Source organism: Pipistrellus hanaki, assembly GCF_964339955.1.
Source record: "Pipistrellus hanaki genome assembly, chromosome: 3".
NCBI lineage: Eukaryota > Metazoa > Chordata > Mammalia > Chiroptera > Vespertilionidae > Pipistrellus > Pipistrellus hanaki.
The window spans coordinates 103980255-104000645 of NC_140505.1; the positions used below are offsets into that span (position 1 = coordinate 103980255).

At 51.9% G+C, this 20391-nt stretch overlaps 1 protein-coding gene across 33 annotated transcripts in view; it reads right to left on the reverse strand.

Moving 5' to 3' along the window:
* Positions 1 to 20391, reverse strand: part of CACNA1C (calcium voltage-gated channel subunit alpha1 C) — a gene marked incomplete at its 5' end in the record, with an annotated part of 660607 nt that overhangs the window by 41931 nt on the left and 598285 nt on the right. For 26 of the 33 annotated variants that reach the window (XM_084878730.1, XM_084878732.1, XM_084878733.1 and 23 more), the window contains 4 exons: positions 1828 to 1919; positions 3292 to 3357; positions 5102 to 5230; positions 8230 to 8262. In XM_084878730.1, coding sequence (XP_084734856.1) covers positions 1828 to 1919; positions 3292 to 3357; positions 5102 to 5230; positions 8230 to 8262 — 320 coding nt within the window. The remainder of the gene's footprint in view (positions 1 to 1827; positions 1920 to 3291; positions 3358 to 5101; positions 5231 to 8229; positions 8263 to 20391) is intronic. The other 7 variants (XM_084878746.1, XM_084878736.1, XM_084878734.1 and 4 more) reach the window with 1 other exon arrangement.

The following is a 20391-nucleotide window of genomic DNA, read 5'->3' on the forward strand; positions in this document are numbered from 1 at the left end:
AAAAATATATTTTATTGATTTTTTTACAGAGAGGGAGAGAGATAGAGAGCTAGAAACGTCGATGAGAGAGAAACATCAACCAGCTGCCTCTTGCACACCCCCTACCGGGGATGTGCCCGCAACCAAGGTACATGCCCTTGACTGGAATCGAACCCGGGACCTTTCAGTCGGCAGACCGACGCTCTACCACTGAGCCAAACAGGTTTTGGCTGTTACATATTCTTGATGGATTATATCTTTTATCAATATCAAATATCCTTCTTTCACCTGGAATTTTATTTCTTCTGATATTGCTATTACTACATCTACATTTTTGGTAAGCATGGTCTGGTATTCTTTTTCTATTCCTTTATTTTTATTCTCTTGAGGTCATTTTATTTTACTCTACTTATCATAAACAGTCTAGAGCTAGAATTCTTAAAGCCAACATTAGAATATCTATCTTTTAATAAATTTAATTTTTCATGATTATTAATTTTTGTTCTTATTCCAACCATCTTAATTTATGTTCTAATTTTCCCTCCCTCCTTCCTTCCCACCCTCTCTCTCACCCTCTCTCCCTTTCTTCCTTCCTTCCTCCCCCTCCCTCTGTTCCTCCTTTCCTCCCTCCCTTGCCCCCTTCTTTGCATCTCTGTCCTGTTGCTGAATTGCAATAGTTTATGTGTGTGCATCCATTTTCCCCTCTAGTGGTTTAGAATGTATATATTACATTTCTTTCTTTCTTTCTTCTTCTTCTTTTTTTTAAATTGAATCCTATCTGCTTCCTTCCACTTAGGAAATTCTCAATATTCCTGGTTCACCGATAGTGCCCTTTCATGTTTGCTTTTCTTCTTCCTAGTACCGTACGGTTTATCCTTTTAAAAATATCTTGAGGAGAGGAGGGGAGACAGAGCCATGTTCTTGCTCTGTCATGTGTCTAGTTCCCCTATTTAAATGTGGCATGGGCTTAAATGTTGTTAAATCGCAGTCGACAATGGCTCTTGTGTTCTCATAGCCACAGTCTGAGGGAGGTGGTGATGTCAGACTGATGTTTAAGGGCTCTGTCATTTGATTTAAGACATTTAAGCAACAATGATACTTAGGTGTGGGTATGAAGAAAGGATGCTCTAGAATATGGTGAAGAGAGAGAATCCCTGGATCCTCTGGGAAGGAACACCAGGGGACGGTAAGGGCAATGACACAATCATCGGGCCCAGGACAGAGTGAACAGCTCTCACCTCTCAGCCCTGGACTAGGGGGGTCCGAGGAAAGTGATGAGAACCAAGGGGGCTGACAGGGTGGCTAGGAGCCAGAGGAGGAGAAGCCGGCTGCAGGCGGCAGGGACTCGCTCACTCACGGGCAGGCATGAGAACCCTGCCCTCCGCAGCTGCACCCGAGGGTGGCTTTCCAAGAAGTAAAGGTGCGTGGCTGCCTCACCCAGGAGGAACCAAGCACATGGACATACCCACCCAGCACAGCAATGGCACCAACACTGGCATCTGTATTTGTTTTATGAGGAAACTGAGGCTCAGAGAAGTTAGTTCTTACTCAGGGTCATAGAACAAGCTTAGCTTTGAGCCTGTTCAGCTTCCAAACTAGGGTGCTTTCGGTATTTGACTTTTGATCCCCTACTGTTTTCAGGTGGTTACCAGCAGCTGTGCCGTGTCCACGGGCTGCCTGACGGTTGTAAATAACAATGAAATGACTGCTTCCCTGTCTGTGGAGGGAGACCCAGCACCAGTTCTCTCCCTGCCCACTCTCCTGGAGAGAGTCCCCTCTCGTTCTACATCCAGACCACAGGGCTACACTGTGCTGCTGTTTCTGTGTGCACGGTCCTCAGAGACCCACCTGAAGAGGAGCAGCACGGCTTGGGGGAAGGTCTGAAAGTTGTTGTTCCGGTTGATCTCTGTAGTGTCATTCAAGGCAATTTTCCCAAACACCTAAAAGGGGAGAGGAAAGGGATTCGGTGAAGCATGGACCAGGAGGACCCTAGTTCCCACCCATCACTCAAAGGTCCCTTCAGGGTCAGAGCTGACCTGGGACAGGCTGGCTTATTAACTGAGCACAGTCCCCTCATGCGACCTGGCGGGGCCTCATGGGGGCAGGCACCTGCCTCCCTGTGCAGTCCCCACACGGACAGGTAAGAAGAGTACCCATGGGCCCTCAGAGGAGGCCCGGAGGCCCGGTGGGCGCTGAGGCTGAGAGCAGGCTCCCTGGTTTTCAGGGGGAAGGGAACTGATATTCTTAAGAATATTTTTTCTTAAAAAACTTTATTGAGAAATAATTAACAAATATAATTGTACATATTTAAAGTGTACAATGTGGTAAGGATTTGATGTACACAACACTCTAGGATCATTGTTAATATCAAGACAATTACCATGCATCATCTCACAGTTTTTTTGTGTAAGAACACTGACGGTCTGTCAGCAATTTCAAGGCTACAATACTGTATCACTATTAACTACTGTCACCATTAGATCCTCAGAACTTATTAATTTCTTTGTCATTTCAACTCCATATGCCCAAGCACACTTCCAAATTTCATTCTTGGACTCTGGGATGATGTGGAACAAGCAATCTGGGGCTTCAACAAATTTAATGCATCCTTGAAATCAGAGGCCTCCTCACCCCATCCCCCAAACTTTCAAAGCAATTCTTATCTTAGAAACTGCCAGCCTTGATCAATGGCAAGGTAGTTCTTTTCACCTCAAAGGTTTTGGCCTATGAGCCTTAGGGTCTTTCTGCAATAAGCAAGCAGGAGAACCGTGCTCAAGGAGCTGCTGAGGGAAAGCTCCTGGTCCGGGTGCGTGTGGCTGGGTGTTCTCCTGGGACCCGTGGCTGCAGAACTCGGGTTTGGGGCAGGAGAGGGTGAGTGGCACCTGTGGGGGGCCTGGAAACTGCTGTGTGTTCGATGGGGAGAGCCTGCCTCTCTCCCGCCCTCTCTCCTGAGTGACACTGGTTGGGACAGTTCTCAGGCCCATCAGACCTGGACAAAGGGTGGGATGGTGTCTGACACACTTTTCCCGTGGTTTCCTGAGAAGGGCCCATGTCTCTTGAGCTCACAGCATAATTTGGAAGTGTTTTTTTTCTGAGAGCAGAACCAGGCCTGGGAAAAATGGGGAGAGAAACTCTCTGAAAATCCCATTCACCCTGCTACCTGTAGAATACCATTTGGGGGGAAGTTCCAATTCCTGTGACATTCTCGGCCTCAGAAGGTGAGAGAGGAGGGAGGGGTGGGCAGGAGCATGGGGGAGGTGAGAAGGCAGAGGGCGCCAGGAAGTGCGGGCTGGGAAACCAGGGAGCCCCTACCTGCATCCCAATCACGGCATAGATGAAGAACAGCATCACGATCAGAAGGGCCACGTAGGGCAGGGCCTGGGAGGAAGAAAAAGATCTCGTGAGGCGGTGAAGACGGCTGGCTGGCTGGACCCCTTCCAGGGCACTGCGCCTGCCATCATCAGCTGCCTGGCTTGGGGGGCATTTTCAAGAGCCCCATAGTTCCGGGCGCCTGGGAGAAGGCCTGAGTGATGGCCCTGGCCCTTCATTTTACTTGTTTTTAATCACCTGAGAAGCAGTACAGTATTGAGAAAAGCAGCTTGCAGAGTAAAGAAAACAGTGTGATATTACTTAGTAAAAACAATAAAAAATAAACAAACTGTCCTCTGAGTAGACATATGTCTTTGTTCAGCAAGGAGAGAGTCTCGGAGGACACACACCAAGGCTCCCTGGAAGGCGCAGGTGGAGGCAGCTCACGCCCTTCCTTTGTATAACTTTGTTGTTCCACTCGTTGTAATAGAAACATTTACTAAGGAAAACTTAACCAAAAGAAATATGATGGCCCCAACCCTATTTCGGCCACTTTCCAGCCATGATAACCTGGGCCTCTCTGAGCTCAGTTTCCTCGTCTGAAAAACTAGAAGAGCCACGATGACTTTGCGCGGCTTTTGCAGAGGTTAAGTGATGTAAGGCTTACAAATGCCTCCTGCACTGCCTTGCAGTTCCACACATTTTATTCACTCTAGGTATTATCTGCCCAGATAACTGAATTTTCCAGAGCCCTTGCCACTTCTGGGGAGGCCCCTGGGGAAATGCTGGCCAGGTGCCCGCACTTCACTAGATGGCACTGCGAGACCATATGGACGCTGTGTGTCATGGGCGCCCCAGCTTCACAGACCAGTGCTGCTCCTCACAGGCCCGTGCCTCTTCCCAGCCCAGGAGCATTGCAGGCCTATATGGTCACCCACGGCTGTGGGTCTCCAAACGTGTCCCCTGAACAGCGTCAGCCTGTCTGCTCCCAGAAGAATCTCCGGCTCCCCAGGGACTAAGAGTGGCTCAGGGGTGGCGGGCAGTCAGCCTGGGCCAGGCTGGAGCCCTCCCTGTGGACGCTGACCCAGGGCAGGTGGCTCTCTGTGGAGGGGTGTATGCCTTTGGGGTGAGGCTCCACAGCAAGCAGGTGCCTGATGGCAGCGCCCCACCTGTCAGGGGTTCAGTGACCTGACAGGGCTTGCTTAAGCTAATATAAGCCTCTCAGAGATGGCCAGAGGCCATCGTTATTCTGCTTTTACAGATGGGAAATGATGGCTGAGCCAAGAGAACCGATTCTATGTTGGGCAACCCTGTGCTCGTTTGAGGGGCCATCTCTCCTCGAGAGCAGTGGCAGCGGGGTCCTGGAGAGTTTGGCCACGCCCCTAAGTAGGAACAGCAGTCACTGCGGCAATGACAGAATGACAGAACTGGGACAGCCTTGGGGGCCATGGTTTTCAAATTTGTTTCACCACGAAGTCCCTTTGTCTAATCAATTCTTGCAGAAAAATACCTAAGTGAGAGAAGAAAGCAGAACCATTCAGCCCCCCTCTGCTTCCAGCCTTCCCCACCTGACTTTAAGGAAATATGGGGACCCAGAGCGTGCTTTTGAGAACCACAAACTGAGCCCAAAGGACTCATTTCAGACGTGAGCAGCAGAGCGAGCTCCATCTTGACCCCTGGATGCTGTTTGTTCCTTGACTGTCTCCTCCCGCTCAGGGAGCCCCTGGTAGCTGGGGTGGGGGAGCCCCGCGCAGCCCTGCAGCCCAGGAGAAGCGGAGGTCTCCTTCCGCCAGGGCTCAGCGGAGATGGCTACCTGGAAGGACTTGATGAAGGTCCACAGCAGCGTCCGGATGCCCTCCCCGCGGCTCAGCAGCTTCACCAGGCGCATGACCCGGAAGAGGCGGAAGAAGGTGATGGAGATGCGGGAGTTCTCCTCTGCATTCTGGAATCCATTGGCAACAGGAGGCGGTAGTTAACACAGCGACACAGAGGGGCGGGGCAAGAGCGGGGTGGGCCCTGCTCCAGCGACATAGCCCTTGGCCGGGAGGGACCAGCGCAGGGCGGGTGGGCTGCACTAGCTCTCTCCCTGGCACAGGGGCAGGCAGCCTCCACCTTTCCCAGGTGGACGGCCCGACCCTGAGGTCTCTGCAGAGCCAAGCTGTGTCCAGGCCCTGAGCCCGCGTCCTTTATCCTATTCTCCTGCTTCACTTTCTTTCCTAGCCCATGAGCGCCTGGGTGGGGCGACAGGAGAGTCCCTGAGGAACTTCCATAGGCCCTGTAATCCAGGCGGGGAGCCAGCCACGGGGGATGGGGCGCCTGGCCTCGGCCAGGTGCTGAGGAAGCAGTGGCCTCCCTCCTGCCTGGCGTGGCTGCGGGGCCTGCATCCTGAGTGGGGTGGGTTTGCAAGGCGGCTGGTGCGTGTGGGCCTCTCCCAGCGGGTGACTGCACGGGGCCGGTGGGCAGGCTGTGGGCTGCCCCCTGAAGAGCTTGCTCACGGCTCCTCAGGCCTCCAGCACTTCTGCTGTGTCAGCTCCTACTGCTCACAGCCTGTCCCACATGGCTTTGGTGTTGCTTAGTGCTGGGCGAGTATCTGGTTTACAGCCCTTGCCTTTTCATCTCAGAACCGAGCAGCAGTGAGCTCTAGTCTCCCCCGATCTCCCCATCTCCTCTCTGCCCTGGGCCTCTAGGAGGCACCCCCTCTCCAGGGGAGGTGGGGGAGGCAGTTGGAATGAGAGGACCAAGGGGTCCTGCTCAGGGCAGATAACTCCTCCGGAGTCCAGGAGGGTGAGGGCGAGGGCAAAGGGCAGAAAATGGAGCAGCCACAGCTGCTGACATGGAAATATGATGCTGCATTGCTGGGGCCTCTGGCCCAGGGCTCACTCAGCATCTTGGACCTGGAGGGTCCTGGGGCGTGGGCACAGGCCTGGGCAGGGCTCAGGGGACAGGAAAGACTTCCCTGTCACCATCTGCCTCCAGGCCCAAGGCAAACATGGACTGACCCCCTGGCCCCTCCTCCTGCCACCCGGGCCAAAGAGCTGGGGGTGGCCCGCTGTCTGCTCCCAGAGCTAGTGCAGCTCACCCAGCCCTGGGGGCACCGGGAGAGAATGGACCCTGGGGCTTCCTGTTACTGGTTCCATCGCTGCCTCCTTCTGGGTCCTCGCTGGGACCCTGCGTTGCCTCCCTGCTTCTCCATCCGCATCTCTGGCTTAATCATTTTCAGGTGGAACCTCTCTGGCCCTCTCCATCCCCACATCTCACCAGCATGGCCGCCCTGCTCCCCCAGCCCTGTGCCTGTCCCGCTGACTGTCACTGATGTGGCCGCTGGCTCCAGAGGCCAGAGGGGGAGGCCCTGGGGAGGCGGAGAACCCTGGGACAGCCTTTGCTCCTCCTGGGAGGGCTGCGCAGAGACCAGCAGGAAGTCCCTCTGGTGTTCGGACTCCCCGGACAGGGGAAGAGTCACGGCATCACTTCTGCCTCCAAGCCAGAGCCCTCCCCGGCCTCCGGGCGCCTGTTCCCGCGGCAGGCCCGGCTGTGGGCGGGGAGCCCGCTCCTGCCCCGGGAGCCGGGAAGGAAGGGCCGGCAGCGTCCCCGACTTGTCCCACACTCTGCTCTGGGTCAGTTCTGAAGTCTTTGATGCCCTTAATCTCTGCATTTCTATCACCTGTGCATCTACTGGAAATTCTATTTTTCTCTCCTTAAGAGAAGATCGTGTGCCCCAGAGGAGTATGCAGCAGAGGCTCGGGGTTTATAACAGCTGTCAGTTCCACTGGGTCAGGGAGGGTGGACAGAGGAAAGAACACACTTATGCGGGGAACTTCAGCTGTGAGTGTCAGAGCCTGAGAGGTTGGCCACAGGGGCACCTGGGTCTGACGAGGGAAAAAATAAAACCAGCGCCTGCAGGGTGGGTGCCAGCCTGGGACTAGGAGCCTAACGCTCTGGTGGGGAATAAACACCCGTGTGGGCATGGAAACTTCTTCTAAGAAATCAAACGACCATGCAGTGAAGAAGCAGAGCCAGTGGCCATCCCTGAGAAGTGGGGAGCAGGCCCGAGTGCAGCCCTGCCCTGGACAGCCTCCACCCGGCCTGGGGCGGTGTGTCAGGAAACACCACCAGCCCACCAGGCTCGTCTTGTCTTCTGACTCTCGGGGTTCAGGGAATTACCCCACCACTAAATGTGTGACCTCAAAGCCACACCAAGTGGCATCTCCATCACTTGAGTCAAAGTGAATCGGAGTGGCCCAGTCACAGTGGAGCTTTTCTGCTTGCAGCGTGCTGCAGAGGGCTGGTGGGTATAGAATAGCCCAATTTCAATGAGCTCAGGAATTCAGAAAATTCCACAGGTAACACTATGGAAGTGACCGGAAATTCAGCTGCACTTGCACTAACAAATCCCAGCTCAAACCTGCTACTGTGGCCTTAAACTCAGTACAAAGGAGCTCAGAAACCCGATTAAAGAAGAAAGAAATCGCCTGCTTTCCGGCTTCCTGCTGGATCACCTCCCTCTTCCCTCTTTCCCGGGAGGCCTTACTGTGGAGACCTTCAAGCGTTTGCCCACCCCATTACCGCTGAGAACCCTGGGAAAACGCTTGAAGGTGCAACGTTCCCACGTCGGGTTAGGGCTAGAGGCTTAGCTAGTGGGTCTCAGGGTGTTTAACAGGAAATTGCCCTTGGGTCCAGTTCTCTCCCAGTGGCTGGTTAGACAGTCAAGATCACAGTGAATTATCACCCAAAGGGAAGTTCAGGGAGGGGAGGGGGACACCATTACACAGACAGCACGTCACAGCGCCACGAGACCAGGCAGGCAAGGTGCAAGACGGACACGGTGGCCACATGCAGCAGGAGCCAGGCTGGGCTCTGGGAGACTCGGGGTCCAGTGGTAAGAGTGGGGGGTGTTAGAGGAGTCACAGAAGCTCAGAGCGTGGTCTGGAGGGTTGGTCTTACCATAAGGGAAGAGCATTGGCTATGTTCAGATGGCTTTAAAGAAAGGCAGATAGAGATAAGCTGTAATGAGTCTCCAACGAAGAGATCGGTATTCTAGGTATTGGCTAACACAGGAGCAACACAGTGGCAAGAGAGGGCAAAAGGAAACAAGTGACAGAAATACCAACCACAGGCCTGGCGGGTTCTGCACCGTGAGTGTGGGCTCTGCATAGCTGGGTCTCACGTCTACCAAGGACCCATCTCCACCACACATGAAATAGCTCACACCCAGTACAAGTGAGATCTTCTGGACTCTGTGGATGGAGGTCTTTCTCTGACTGGCTTATTTCACTCAGCAAAACCTACCACTTGTTCTAAGATAGCTTCACTCACTCTAGCTCTACCCAGCATTGCCACCGAAGGAGCTGGCAAGCAATGGCCCCTCGGGTTTAGGGGGAGACTGGGTTTTAATTCTCACTGTGGAGGGTCTAAAGAGGTGGCCTCACCTCCCTCCATAGCAGGGGTTCGTCCTCAGGCTGAGGCTCAGGCGGGAGGCGGTCCCGCTTAGCTACTAGTCTATAGGTGTGACCGATGTGTGGGGTTGTGTTGTAAATTGAAAAGCTCTGCACACAATTTAAAATATGATTGCTAACACCCAAGAAGCTGCTCTCATGGGTCAGACTGCTGAGCTCAGTTTGGGGCAGGAGCTGGGGACAGCGGCCACATTGAGTGCCACACAGCTCTCTGCCCACTTCCCGAGTTTGGTCCTGAAGACACCCTCCCATTCCCCCCACCCCCATTCTCAGCTCCTAGAGCCGAGCACCTGACTGATCTGACCTCCTGAGCTGTTAACTCTTTCTAGAAGGTGGCAACTTTGCTTTTACCCTCCGCTTTCAGATGGCTGCTCTTGTGTTTCTGTTTTTAAGGTACAAAGAAACGTTGTAATGAATTTTTGAAGGATGAAAATGTGCACAACCAGACATTTGCTTGCAGACTTAAAATACTCCTTTGGCAACAAATGTGTTGGTAAGTTCCTTTTCCCATAGCAAATCGGTAGGATTCTTTTGGGGAAGGATGGAGATGCCGGTGAGGCCAGGGAAGGAAAGGGCAGGGATGCTCTCCAGCCATTTGCAGAACAGTCCCATCTCCATTCTGCTTCTGGAGGAGCACGAGCTGCCGGCCAAGCTACAGGCCTGGAAGCTGGGCTCAGAATTTGACTAGCAGGCTGTGATAGAACATGGACACACACACACACACACACACACACACACACACACACACGGAGGGAATTCAGGAGGGTCAAGTGCTTGTGCACCTGTGTGAATGGTTCTGTGTTTCTGAGGCTTCAGTGAGGAAGGAGGGGGAGGGTCATACAGAGGTCAATCTATTCTACACCCCATGCCCAGGCACCAGGCAGGGTTCCCAGCAGCTTGGATCCACCCTGAAAACTCCTCCCCATCCCATCCTGCTAAGAACCCTGGGCAAAGCCTGAAGGTCCTCTGGGTCACTCCCATCCCAAATAGGACCAGAACGAAAACAATTTAGAGAACTCACCTGAGTCATCTGGTCCAAGTGAATAACCCCAGCCATTAAAGAATTTATTTGTTTTATTGCATTTTACTTTTAAACACGATAGAATGCTTCATTTGGAATGTTTAAAGGTCTTAACTGCCTTTCTATGATTGATTTTTAGCCTCTTATAGCTCCCACTTAAGATCTCATCTATTTAAGTCATATTTTATTTCAAAATGTAGTTTAGGTTTGTTCTAATCACCCTGATCCTATCTTGTTATTTTAATATGTATTGATTTAAGAATCCTCATGGTACGTCTCTGCAATAGGAGGCAAGGAGCAGTCAGGGGAGCTGTGAGGGCAGCAGGGAGTGGGAAGACGGGAGCCTGAAATCCTGCATTGGGTCCCGAGCCGGTTAATGAGACCGGCGCTGTGGGAGAATCACACAGATTAAACGTTTTCTCCAGCTTTAGACCATACTTCCTAAAAGGCATGTTTGTCTTTTTGCTCAGTCCCTCTACCACCCCCCACAACCCAGTCCCCCAATCTCCTCCCGCCCTGACAGCCATGAGCTTGTTCTCTATCTATGAGTCTGTCTCTACTTTGCTTGTTAGTCCATTAGATTCCACATGTGAGTGAGATCATGTTGTCTTTCTCTGACTGGCTTATTTCCCTTAGCATAAGGCTCTCCAGGTTCCTCCATGCTGACTCAGATCCTTCTTTTTTATTGCTGCTTAGTATTCCACAGTGTACATGTACCACTGCCTTTTCATCTACTCATCTACTGATGGGCACTAGGGTCAGCGGGCATTTTTGAATTGCTGGGGCAGTGTTGCCTGTGAGCCTCACACAAGCCTGTTCTGTGTGAGGGGCTATGTTTACAAAGTGCACAGTCTCAAAAAACAAAAACTAACCACTCATAATAAACTCTCAAAGCAATTACAGATTGAATCTAAGTGGAACCAACAGGAAGAAGCCTAACACACAGCCCTTGCTCTCGAGAACCCACAGTCCACAGACATACCACCAGCCCCCAAAGGACATTCCTAGATGACCTGGTGAGGTCATTCCTGTCTTTGGTCCCTTGCCCAGCAGCAAATGGAACGCACCCCCCGCCCCCCCCAGCTGTGAGCTGGAAGGGAAGACTGGGCCAGCTGGACCTGGGCACCTGCACTTTCAGCCAACTGTTTATTGTTGGCTACTCTCTGTGACTCCCTAGTTCTCTTGAAAAAATACCTGGTGCCCTAATCGATGTGGCTCAGTGGATAGAGTGTTGGCCAGCGGACTCAAGGGTTCCAGGTTCAGTTCCGGTCCAGGGCATGTAACTCGGTTGCAGGCACATACCCGGTAGGGAGTGTGCAGGAGTCAGCTGATCGATATTTCTCTCTCATCAACATTTCTAACTCTCTATCCCACTCCCTTACTCTCTGTAAAAAAAATCTAATAAAATATATTAAAAAAAAGAGAAAGAACTACTTGGCATAGGTTCTACTTTTTGAGCTAAACTTAGAATTAGTTGGTAGCCTGGAGTCCTTGTGCCATCCATCACAGACCCTTTTCCAGAGCTGCTCCTTGTTCCCCGAGTTAGCTGACAGTTTCTCCATCCACGGTCTCCTGGGGAGGGGGGTGTAGGGCTCCCTGAAGACGTATGCCCGGGGGGCCCGGAGACCCTACTGCTCCCCGCTTCTCTACGAGCCAACGGAGCTGCGCCCCAGCCCCGAACATTCTGGCTGAGCTTGAATTCTGTGCTGTATCCACTAATGGCAAGTGTGGAGTGAATGTCTAAGCAACCAATTTTTTCATCTTCGTTTTCTAATGATCTGGTAACTTTCAAGACGTTAAAGATATTGGGCCAATTAACTAAACTTGTTCATGCAATTTGTATACTATAGTAGTGAGGCAGAGGTGGGACATTTTCAGAAAGAGTCCTGGCTAGTGGTTCCAGCTAACAGGTTAAGGGCAAATAGAGAGGGAAAGCCAGTTAATGTGCTACAATTTACATATGCAGATTAGCTTGGTTTGGTATAACTGGCAAGGCCATAGGGGTGATAAAGGGCAGCTATTAAGAGAAAATCTCTGAGTGCAGTTTAGGATCAAATCAGAAGTGTTGCCTCAGTGGGTGAGTCGGTTTCTGGAATATACTCACTGCTCCTGCTCACTGCGGCACTGTCTCTAGACCACACAGAGGCTGCCTGGGAAACCCCGGGATCACAGGAGAGGCAGAGAGATTCTCCTAGAGGAGGGATTTCCCAGGAATATGACATCAGTGGCATGTGTTTCCCAGTTGTTAACATTACCTTGTATTTCAAGAATAAAAGTTGTTGAAAATAGCTCCTATCCATGTAAAAAGGGACGTTCTCCCTCCCCCCATCCTTTCTCCTCTTTGCACAGCCAGGAGGGGGGAGATTACTAGGGATTTAGGGGCTAGGTGTAGATATCTAAGCTGGAATACCCAACAAAGTTGTCTTCCAGAATTCTCTTGAGATCAGTTGATTAGAGAACATTTTAAAGAGCTCAGAAGCTTCGGCTGCCCCCTCCTGGCCATGTTGACCTTGAAAGGCACCGACTCCTCAGAGGGACTCCCTCCAGGGAAGGCTGGCTCCCCGCTGAGTCAGGAGCAAGGCCCACAGATGGGATGCCAATTCCGATGGCTGCTGTTGAGGCGATGGCTATAATCTCATGGCCACCAAGCTTCCTCATTCCTCTGAACAGGAGGCGAGGGCAATGCCACTGGAGTGTGTGAGTCTTTTACTGGGCACCCTGCTGAAGAAGCTTGCTTTTCTTTTTAAAAATCTTTTGTCTAAAACTTAGAGAGTGACTGTGATAGAAATGCTATTCCATTCACCTGAAGGGCAGGTTCCAGCTGGCATTGCCTCCACCCCACCCCATGCCAAGCTCTGCATCTCTGCTTTTGCTGTCTCTACTCTCATCTCAATTTGATCTGCAAGACAGGATGGTTAGTTCAGTTGTGAGAACACCGTGGTGTGGTGGAGGGCTGAGGGGTCGGGGCTCTGTTGGTGGAACCCCAGTTAATTTGTGGTCAGAGGACCATTATGGGGTTGATACCACACAGAAAGGACTGGGAAAGGCAGAGCCAGGGGCTTCTAGAAACCAGTGTGGTGGCCAGGAGCCAGCAAGTGTCAGTTAATTGGGGGGTGGGGGGTCCTCATTATTCTTTTACCTCCTCTTTCCACCAGGAGAAAGGAGCACGCAGGGACTAGTATGGCCTGCAGAGGCCAGGGGTTTGGGAGATGCTGCACCTCAGGGCCACCAGGGATGGCCGCAGGGAAAGGCGTGCTTAGGAGGCCAAAGTAAATATGCTTTAACCTGTAACCTTCCAAAGTTGAATTCGGAGCTTCCTTGCTAAGGAAGATGCAAAGTTTAAAGAACCATAAGTCAACTGGGTTACAGACGCTGAGGGTAGATGTCAAAGGCTTTTAGATATGAGCGCAAATGAAGGAAAAATGGACACTTGAAAGTAGTTCTTACACAGAATTTCTTTTTTGGTCTGGAATGAATGGGAGATGTAAACAGATCTGTGGAGGAGGAGTGGTAAGAAGAGGAAGATGGAGGGAGGCAAAAACATTGGATCCAACAGGGCAGGGAAGAAATGAAGACAATAAGCCCAAAGATGACAAGATGAAGAGTGGAAAAGAGCAACACCCCTGCCCCATGCCCACCCTGTTGAAAATTCCCTGGCTGGCATCTGTTTCTCCAAGGAAAACTTCTAGCCAGAGATGATCCCTCAGGAGTCTTTGTGGCCACAGCCACCCGGATGAAACGCCCCTTCAGAACCTCTCTTTTGGAAACTTTTGGCCCCGAGGGGACTGGTGGGAGGTGCAGGGCATGGATGCTGCTCTCACCTGCAGGTACTCACGCTAAACGAGACTGATTACCAAATTGCCAGGGCAGCTTTATCTTCTCTGCGGAAGGATGGCCCATGTCCAGTCATGCAAACAAAAGAAGCCCATAAAGAATAAATGGATGGAATCAATTGTCAGCAGTGCTACCAGCATGACAGAATTCCATAGGAGGGGAAGAGGGAGGGAGAGAGGGGGGCGAGAGCATCCCAAAGGACGAAGAGTAGGAGTGAAGACAGAGAGACCCATAAAGGAAACAAGAGGAAGCAGATGATTCCCAAGGAAGGACAGACATGAAGAGTAAATGGGTGTGAACAGAAGTGGCGATGCTTTGGGGGCACTTCTGGGCATTTCTGAGCCTGCCTGAGGCCAGCTCTCTCACTCTTCCACTGGCTCTGGAAAATCCCAGGCCCCTTCGCCTTAGAGGCGTTCTGGCAAACACAGAACAGGAACTTGCTCAGCCTGTGAGACCTGAAGTGACAGACACTGTTCAGACCCAGGTGGCTGTCTGGTCAAACCAAGGAGTGTGTTGTGACAGCTTCCGTCCACTCTTCTGTTTTAGATGAAGGAGAGGGTTGTATATGGATAGAAGAGAGAGAATAAAGAAGGGGAGAAAATTCGAGGAAACCAAAAGAGAAGGGGCTTTGGTTACAAGGCAGAGGGCATGGGGAGCTAAAATGTCAGATGATCTGACAGCTGAATTAAGAACCCAAATCAGGCTGTCCGTCACCAACAAGCGAACAGGTTTCCACGGACCTTTTGGGCTGAGCCTCCATGCCTCGTCTCAAGGCACCAGCTTTGGGAAACTGACTGGTGCGGGCTTCTTCCCCAGCCTGGCTGTCCCGCCACACTGCCTCCTGCGCTCTTTGCTGCCCACACAGCAGCCTCACCCTCCAGAGGCTTTTGCAGCGGCTCTTCCCTTTCAGCCGGACTGCCTGCCGATGGTCACGTGCTAGCTCCCTGCTGGGCAGAGTGGGCTCAGCCACTGTCTCCAGGGCCAGCTTTACGTCCAAGCAGAGGAGGAAACTGCCCTGTCACACACCTGGAGGGCGAGGCTGGGGAACTGCTTCCTCATTCGGTGTGGTCTTACATGAGACATACTAGATATTCTACCTTTGGGGTGGCCATTACCCTCTCTTCTTCACAGAAAAGGTAGCTGATTGAGCCACCCCCACCTTAGGATGAATTAGTGTATTGGAAATAAGAGACCTTGGTCGCATTTGTCTTGTTGTGGGGATGGATGTGAAGAGGCTGGAGGGAGCTCCGTCATCGACAAGAGGGACCCAGCAAAGGGAAATGGAGGTGTACGAGAGCCTCACCCAGCTTGGCCTGCCACCACCAATCAGGCTTTCATTTACCGTAGAAGTAGCCCAGGCCACACTGAGCACCGTCATTCAGACAATGTCTGGCGATGTCTCTATTTGAGCCCCTGCACTAAACACGCAGGACTGAGATCAGGGCTCTGGCTCGGCCTTGCTGTTAAATGCTGTGAGGATGAGTGAGCTGTTCCTGCCTCTCCTCCAGCGTCCTCATCTATAAAACTGTGTATCTGGGGCTGCTTCCCAGCAGGTGCTTGTGGAGTCAGTGGAGATGGATGGTCTCCAAAGCTGCGTTCTAACATTTTTGTGTGACCCCATTTTCCGCCTTTACCCCTCCTCACACCTCTGGGGGCACCCGGCCCTGCCTTTCTCATGCCACCTGTCCCCTTCTCTGCCATGGAAGGGTCAGGAAAAGGCACACCAAGAGCCAGGTTGAGGGCCCACACAGGCATCCTGGCTGAAATGTGGAGGGAGGGTTGGCGCATGCAGGCTGAGCATTCTGACTCAACCCCGGGGGGTGGGTGTGCAGCAAACACTCTGTGACTCAGAATGGCTGCTTTTCCCATCATTCCAGGCCCTGAAGCCTGAGCAGGAGCCAAAGTTGCTTCATTATTTTTATGAGGAGCTGGTAAGAGACAGTTACTCAGAGCTGTGGTGGATAGGTGCCACTGGCTCAGGAGCTGGGGGAGGGAGGATTTGGGGCCTCCGTGTGCTCATCGCTGGACACTCCCCGGAACTGAGTCCCAGGCCCATCTTGTTCCCCCTCCCATTTTCTTCTCAAGTGCCAGCTGGGCCTGCTTTACAACAGCTTTGCCCTTCTCTTCGGAGCCCCATTAACTAGGTGCATGAGCCCAGGGCAGCTGGGGCCCCTTGGTCGGGCATTGGCAGCATCAGCGGGCACAGAGAAGTTAGGTTAAGCCTCTCTGCCCCAGGCTGTGATGCTGGGAGTGCACTGAATGAAGGCCTGTGAGTGACAGGGGCCCTTCATGCCCAGGCCAGACTGGCCCAGGGAGTTAGCTAATGGACTCTGTGGAAACGCAGTTCTACCACAGAAATGGATTTGAATCCCAGTCTTTCCACCCATTGGCTACAGGCAAACTGTTCATCCTGCATAAGCCTTGGTTTCCTTCTGCAGACACTAAGCACCTGGAAGTGTTAATCTGACTGTGTGTGATGTCCTAGTAGGCTGCCTGGCACACGCTCATCAAAGCTGCCATTCCCTCTTCCCCTTCCTCTCCTCCCTGCCTCCCTGCCTCCCTTACTCTCATCAACTGAGATAATAGCCTGGGCCAGCGTTCCTTTGTTTTCCTGCTCCGGTCACTTCAGTGGGTAGCGTGCTGCCTCCTAAGCAAATCCTTCTGCTTCTACTCTCGCTGACCTGCGGAGCTCTCCAGGCCTCACACAACCTCTGTCCTGCTCCTCAACCTGAAGGTCCCTCCAGACCTCCTCCTGGGAGAATTTCCACATGAGCCACCCAAAGACAGGGAGCAGATCCCCACACAGCCCTGGAGCCGTATGAAAGGAACTTCTCCTCAGAGCTGGAACCCGCAGGGCAGTGAGAGGAAATGGAAATCTGCCTCACACAGCAGAGAATGTCCCATCCAGAAGCCAGGAGTGCTGGAGTCGCAAAGGCCCTCCGAGGCCATCTCCACCTGCCCCTTGCTCCTTTTGCTTTCAAGGAAGCTGAGGACCAGAGGATGGGGTCAAATACTTTAAGTCACAAAGCTTACTAGTGCCAGAGCTGGAAACAGAACACAAGCTTCTTGATTTGCAATTTGGGAATATTTCCCTGTATCCATAATGTAAGAGCCCAGGCCTCTCAGCACTCTCTATTGTGCAATAATCTCTAAAATACATAATGATAAAGAACAATGTTGGGAAAGGTGTTGAATGACCCGGGACCCAAAATGATTCCAACTTGGGATGTTAGGGAGCAGTTTCTGATGCTCCAGGAACTTCCATTAACAATCACAGGGCCTATGTCTTGGGCTTTTCCCTCTGGGAAATATAATTTCAGACCCAAGAAATAAAGGAACGCAGAAGGCTTCCTTAGTGACAAGACGCTGCCCTTGGACCTTCCAGGGGACACGGAGGAAGGAAGTCTCTGACTGAGAACGAGGTGAGGCCTCGGAGAAGAGCAGTGGGAGCAGAATCAGTACAGCTCCACATGGTGGAGACTTCTGATCGCCCTCCTGGTGCATTCTGCAGGGGTCAGAGGCATCTCCCAGGGGGAACAGGAAGTGAACCTCAGGCTGGCTCTGAGCACCAAACGTCCTGCCCTCTTCACTGGAGGTCCCGCCCCGCTCAGTCCTGTCTCCTGTCTTTCTTTCTGCCCTGGGAGCTCTTCACTACTGTCATGGCTTTGAACACTACCTATACAACTCCAAGCCCCACCCTCAGACTCTATGTCTAACTGTCTACCTGCCATCCCCACTGGAAGGTGAAATAGATGGATCCCAATGAGTTCCTCGTGCAAACGCGCTCTACCTCCTGTCTTTCCCAGTTCATACCAGCTCCATCCTCCCACTGTTTAGGCCCAAACCTCACAGCCATCCTGGCCACCTCTTTCTCCCACTCCCACATCCAGTCTGTCAGGAGATATTGTCATTCTATTTTCAAAACAGACTGAGAATTGGACCGTTTTCACCACCTCTGTTATTGCTGCTTTGTTGCAGGCTACGGTCCCCTCCCATCTAGGTGATCATGTGCACCTTCTACATGGTGTTGTGCTTCCACTCCGACTCCCATAGACAGCCAGCCGGCCTTGGGAAAAGTAAGTCAGATTAGGGGACACCTCTTCTCAGAGGCACCAGTGTGTCCCCTTCTTGCTCAGGGTAAAAGCCAAATCCTGCTCCTCCTCTCTGGTCCCCTCCCCTCTTCATCTCCCCTGCTCCTTCTGCATCAGTCACAGCCCTTCCTTCTGCCCCCAAAGCCCTCTTCCCAGGTATGTGCATGGGTAACTCCTCACTTCCATCTTATTTGAAATAGCACATTCCTTCACTGCCTCTTAGCACCTCTGACCACCTCACAGGACACTCTTCTTTCCCAAAGCACTTACCAGCTTTCAAAGGACTATGTCTTCCTTGTTTTCTGTACTCCTTGTATTGCTCATGGGTGGATTATCCTGACCCTAGACTGCCAGCTCATGAAAAGGGAGCTTTTGTTCTGTGAACTGAGGTACTCCAGGTGCCTACAATGGTAGCTGGCACACAGAAGAGGAGATGATATATATATGGTGGGATGAATGAATGCTAGCTCCTGGGATGGGTGGGAAACCCATTTCCCAGAGGAAGAGGTGTCATAGGCTTGTAAAGGCAAGGAAGACAGAGAAGGCATTTATGGGAGATGAGCTTAGATGTGAGAGATGTTTGGAGGGCGGTTATGATGAATATGGCAATTATGTGAGGGAAGTGAGAGTTAATTTCTGTAGGTTTAAGAGTCCAAGATAATGAGTTACAGGTGGAAAGTCCTCATGGATCCTCCTGAGGCCAAGGTAAAGATAGATTCCTGCCAAATAGGACATATGTCTGGGAATGAGTATCTTGTGATGACAAGTAAGACTAGAAAATTCTGGGAAGGCCTGGAGCGGCCGCAGGGGACACCTGGAGCTGTAAACCTCTTGCACCAGGGAGTGTTCGGACCCAGGAGCTGCCAGTGGCCTGAGGCAGAACCTATGGGCAGAGGGACCTACCTCTGAGACTAAGCATGATTGCTTATACAGTTGTCATCCACATACACACTGCTCTCCGGGTGCAGGGCAATGTGCTGGGGAACAGCGCTGCCGAGGGGTGGGCATGGGCAGTGGTCAGTGAGTTATGCTGGCTTTAGTCTGGCCCCACCTGTCGAACATCTCCAAGAATCTAACCATATCTGGGAAAGAGAGCTCTATCAGTGCCTGTGGGGTGTAAGTTATAACTAAAGATAACTGGCTAGAGCTGAGGACCTCCCAGCTATTCCAGCAGGCTTTTGGCAAAAAAAAATGTCATTTGCTTGGGTGCCACAGTCTCTTCCATTCCACAGCACTTTATGGTTTACATAGAGTTTTAAAATAGATGCTCTTAGTTGAGCTTCAAAACATAGTCCCATAAGAGGATCACATTCCTTTGACTGGGGGAAACGCATCTTCTTTTCCAGAAAAAAAAAGAAAAAAAAAAAGAAAGAAAAAAAGAAAAAAAAAAAAGAAGCAAGACTCAGCCACTTGCCAGCTCTGACTTAGGTCAGCCCTCTCTCCTCTTTCCACACCGCCCCTGCCTGGTTTACAAGCCGTTCACTGTGTGGAGGGAAATAAGTGCCGTGTCTTGGGCACTGCCCCTTGCTCTCCATCGCACATACTGTCCCCATTTCGTCACCAGACCCCCCTTCAGTGTGACTCTTCACCTTGGTCTAGAGGAGGAAGAGCCTGAACCTGGGGTAAGGGAGGCTGGTGAGAGCTGCATCCCAGCTCCAAGGGGGCTGACGTGTCATTTTTTGTGACTATCAAAAAACGTATGGTTATTTTGAATATAAATCACAGAACATAAGGGCTGACCAAACCTGCTGGTGGAAGGACATGTGAGATGCATGTGCTTATCAAAGGGCATCATGGATTAGAGAGGGAACTCGGGTGGGGCCCCGCGAGTGAGGGGCTGGACTAGCTGCATGCCACAAAAGGACTTAACCTCTCCACCGGCATCTTCAGCGACAGCAGATTGCGGATGATAATTTCTGTCTGTCAGACTCGCAGGGTAGTTCAGTTACATGAGACAAATGCAAGGGTGAGTCGTCAGTAGAAAACCAAGTACAAATGGAGGGTCTGCATGGCGGCCTTACGCTCCTTCCCTGTCCTGCACCCTCCCTCTCTGCTGATACATGACCACTTCTATAGAAATTTACACCCCAAAAGTTTCTTTTGCTTTGTCTTTGCTTTTCTTTTGGAAACGCTAACAGTTTGGGGGGAACTGGCAGGTTGAGTGTTGATGTGGGCCTTGCCGACAGTGGGTCCTCTCTGCACGCAGGGAGCAGCTTGCTGTCACTGGCTGGCATTTCCCTGCTGGCTCTCAGGCTCCCAGTCCCTGGCACAGGCTTCATAAAGACCTGCACTGCTGTCTGAAAATACATCCTCAGAGGGCAGGGCCCACTGCTGCTCTCTTCCCTGTCCTCTCCTTGAGTTCGCCCTCAGTTCAGGGCACTGCATGGCGCCAGCTCCGAGCCTGAAGCGCTGGCCTTTACAGACACATGACCAACTCATGGCTCTGAATAGCATCTGAGATACAACGTGGGCCATCCAGCCTGCAGAACTGGGAGTGTGCTCAGGAGAGGTGAGGCAGAGTATGAAGGGAGGGGGGCACAGAGCATGTGTAGGAGGACTGGTTTTTAAAAAATATAATCTGTCGTTCACTGGAAGAGGTCAAGGGCAAGTGTACACACACACACACACACACACACACACACACACAAGACAAAGACAACTAGGGGGATCTGGGAAACAGAGAGGCAACCAAATCTTGAACCAG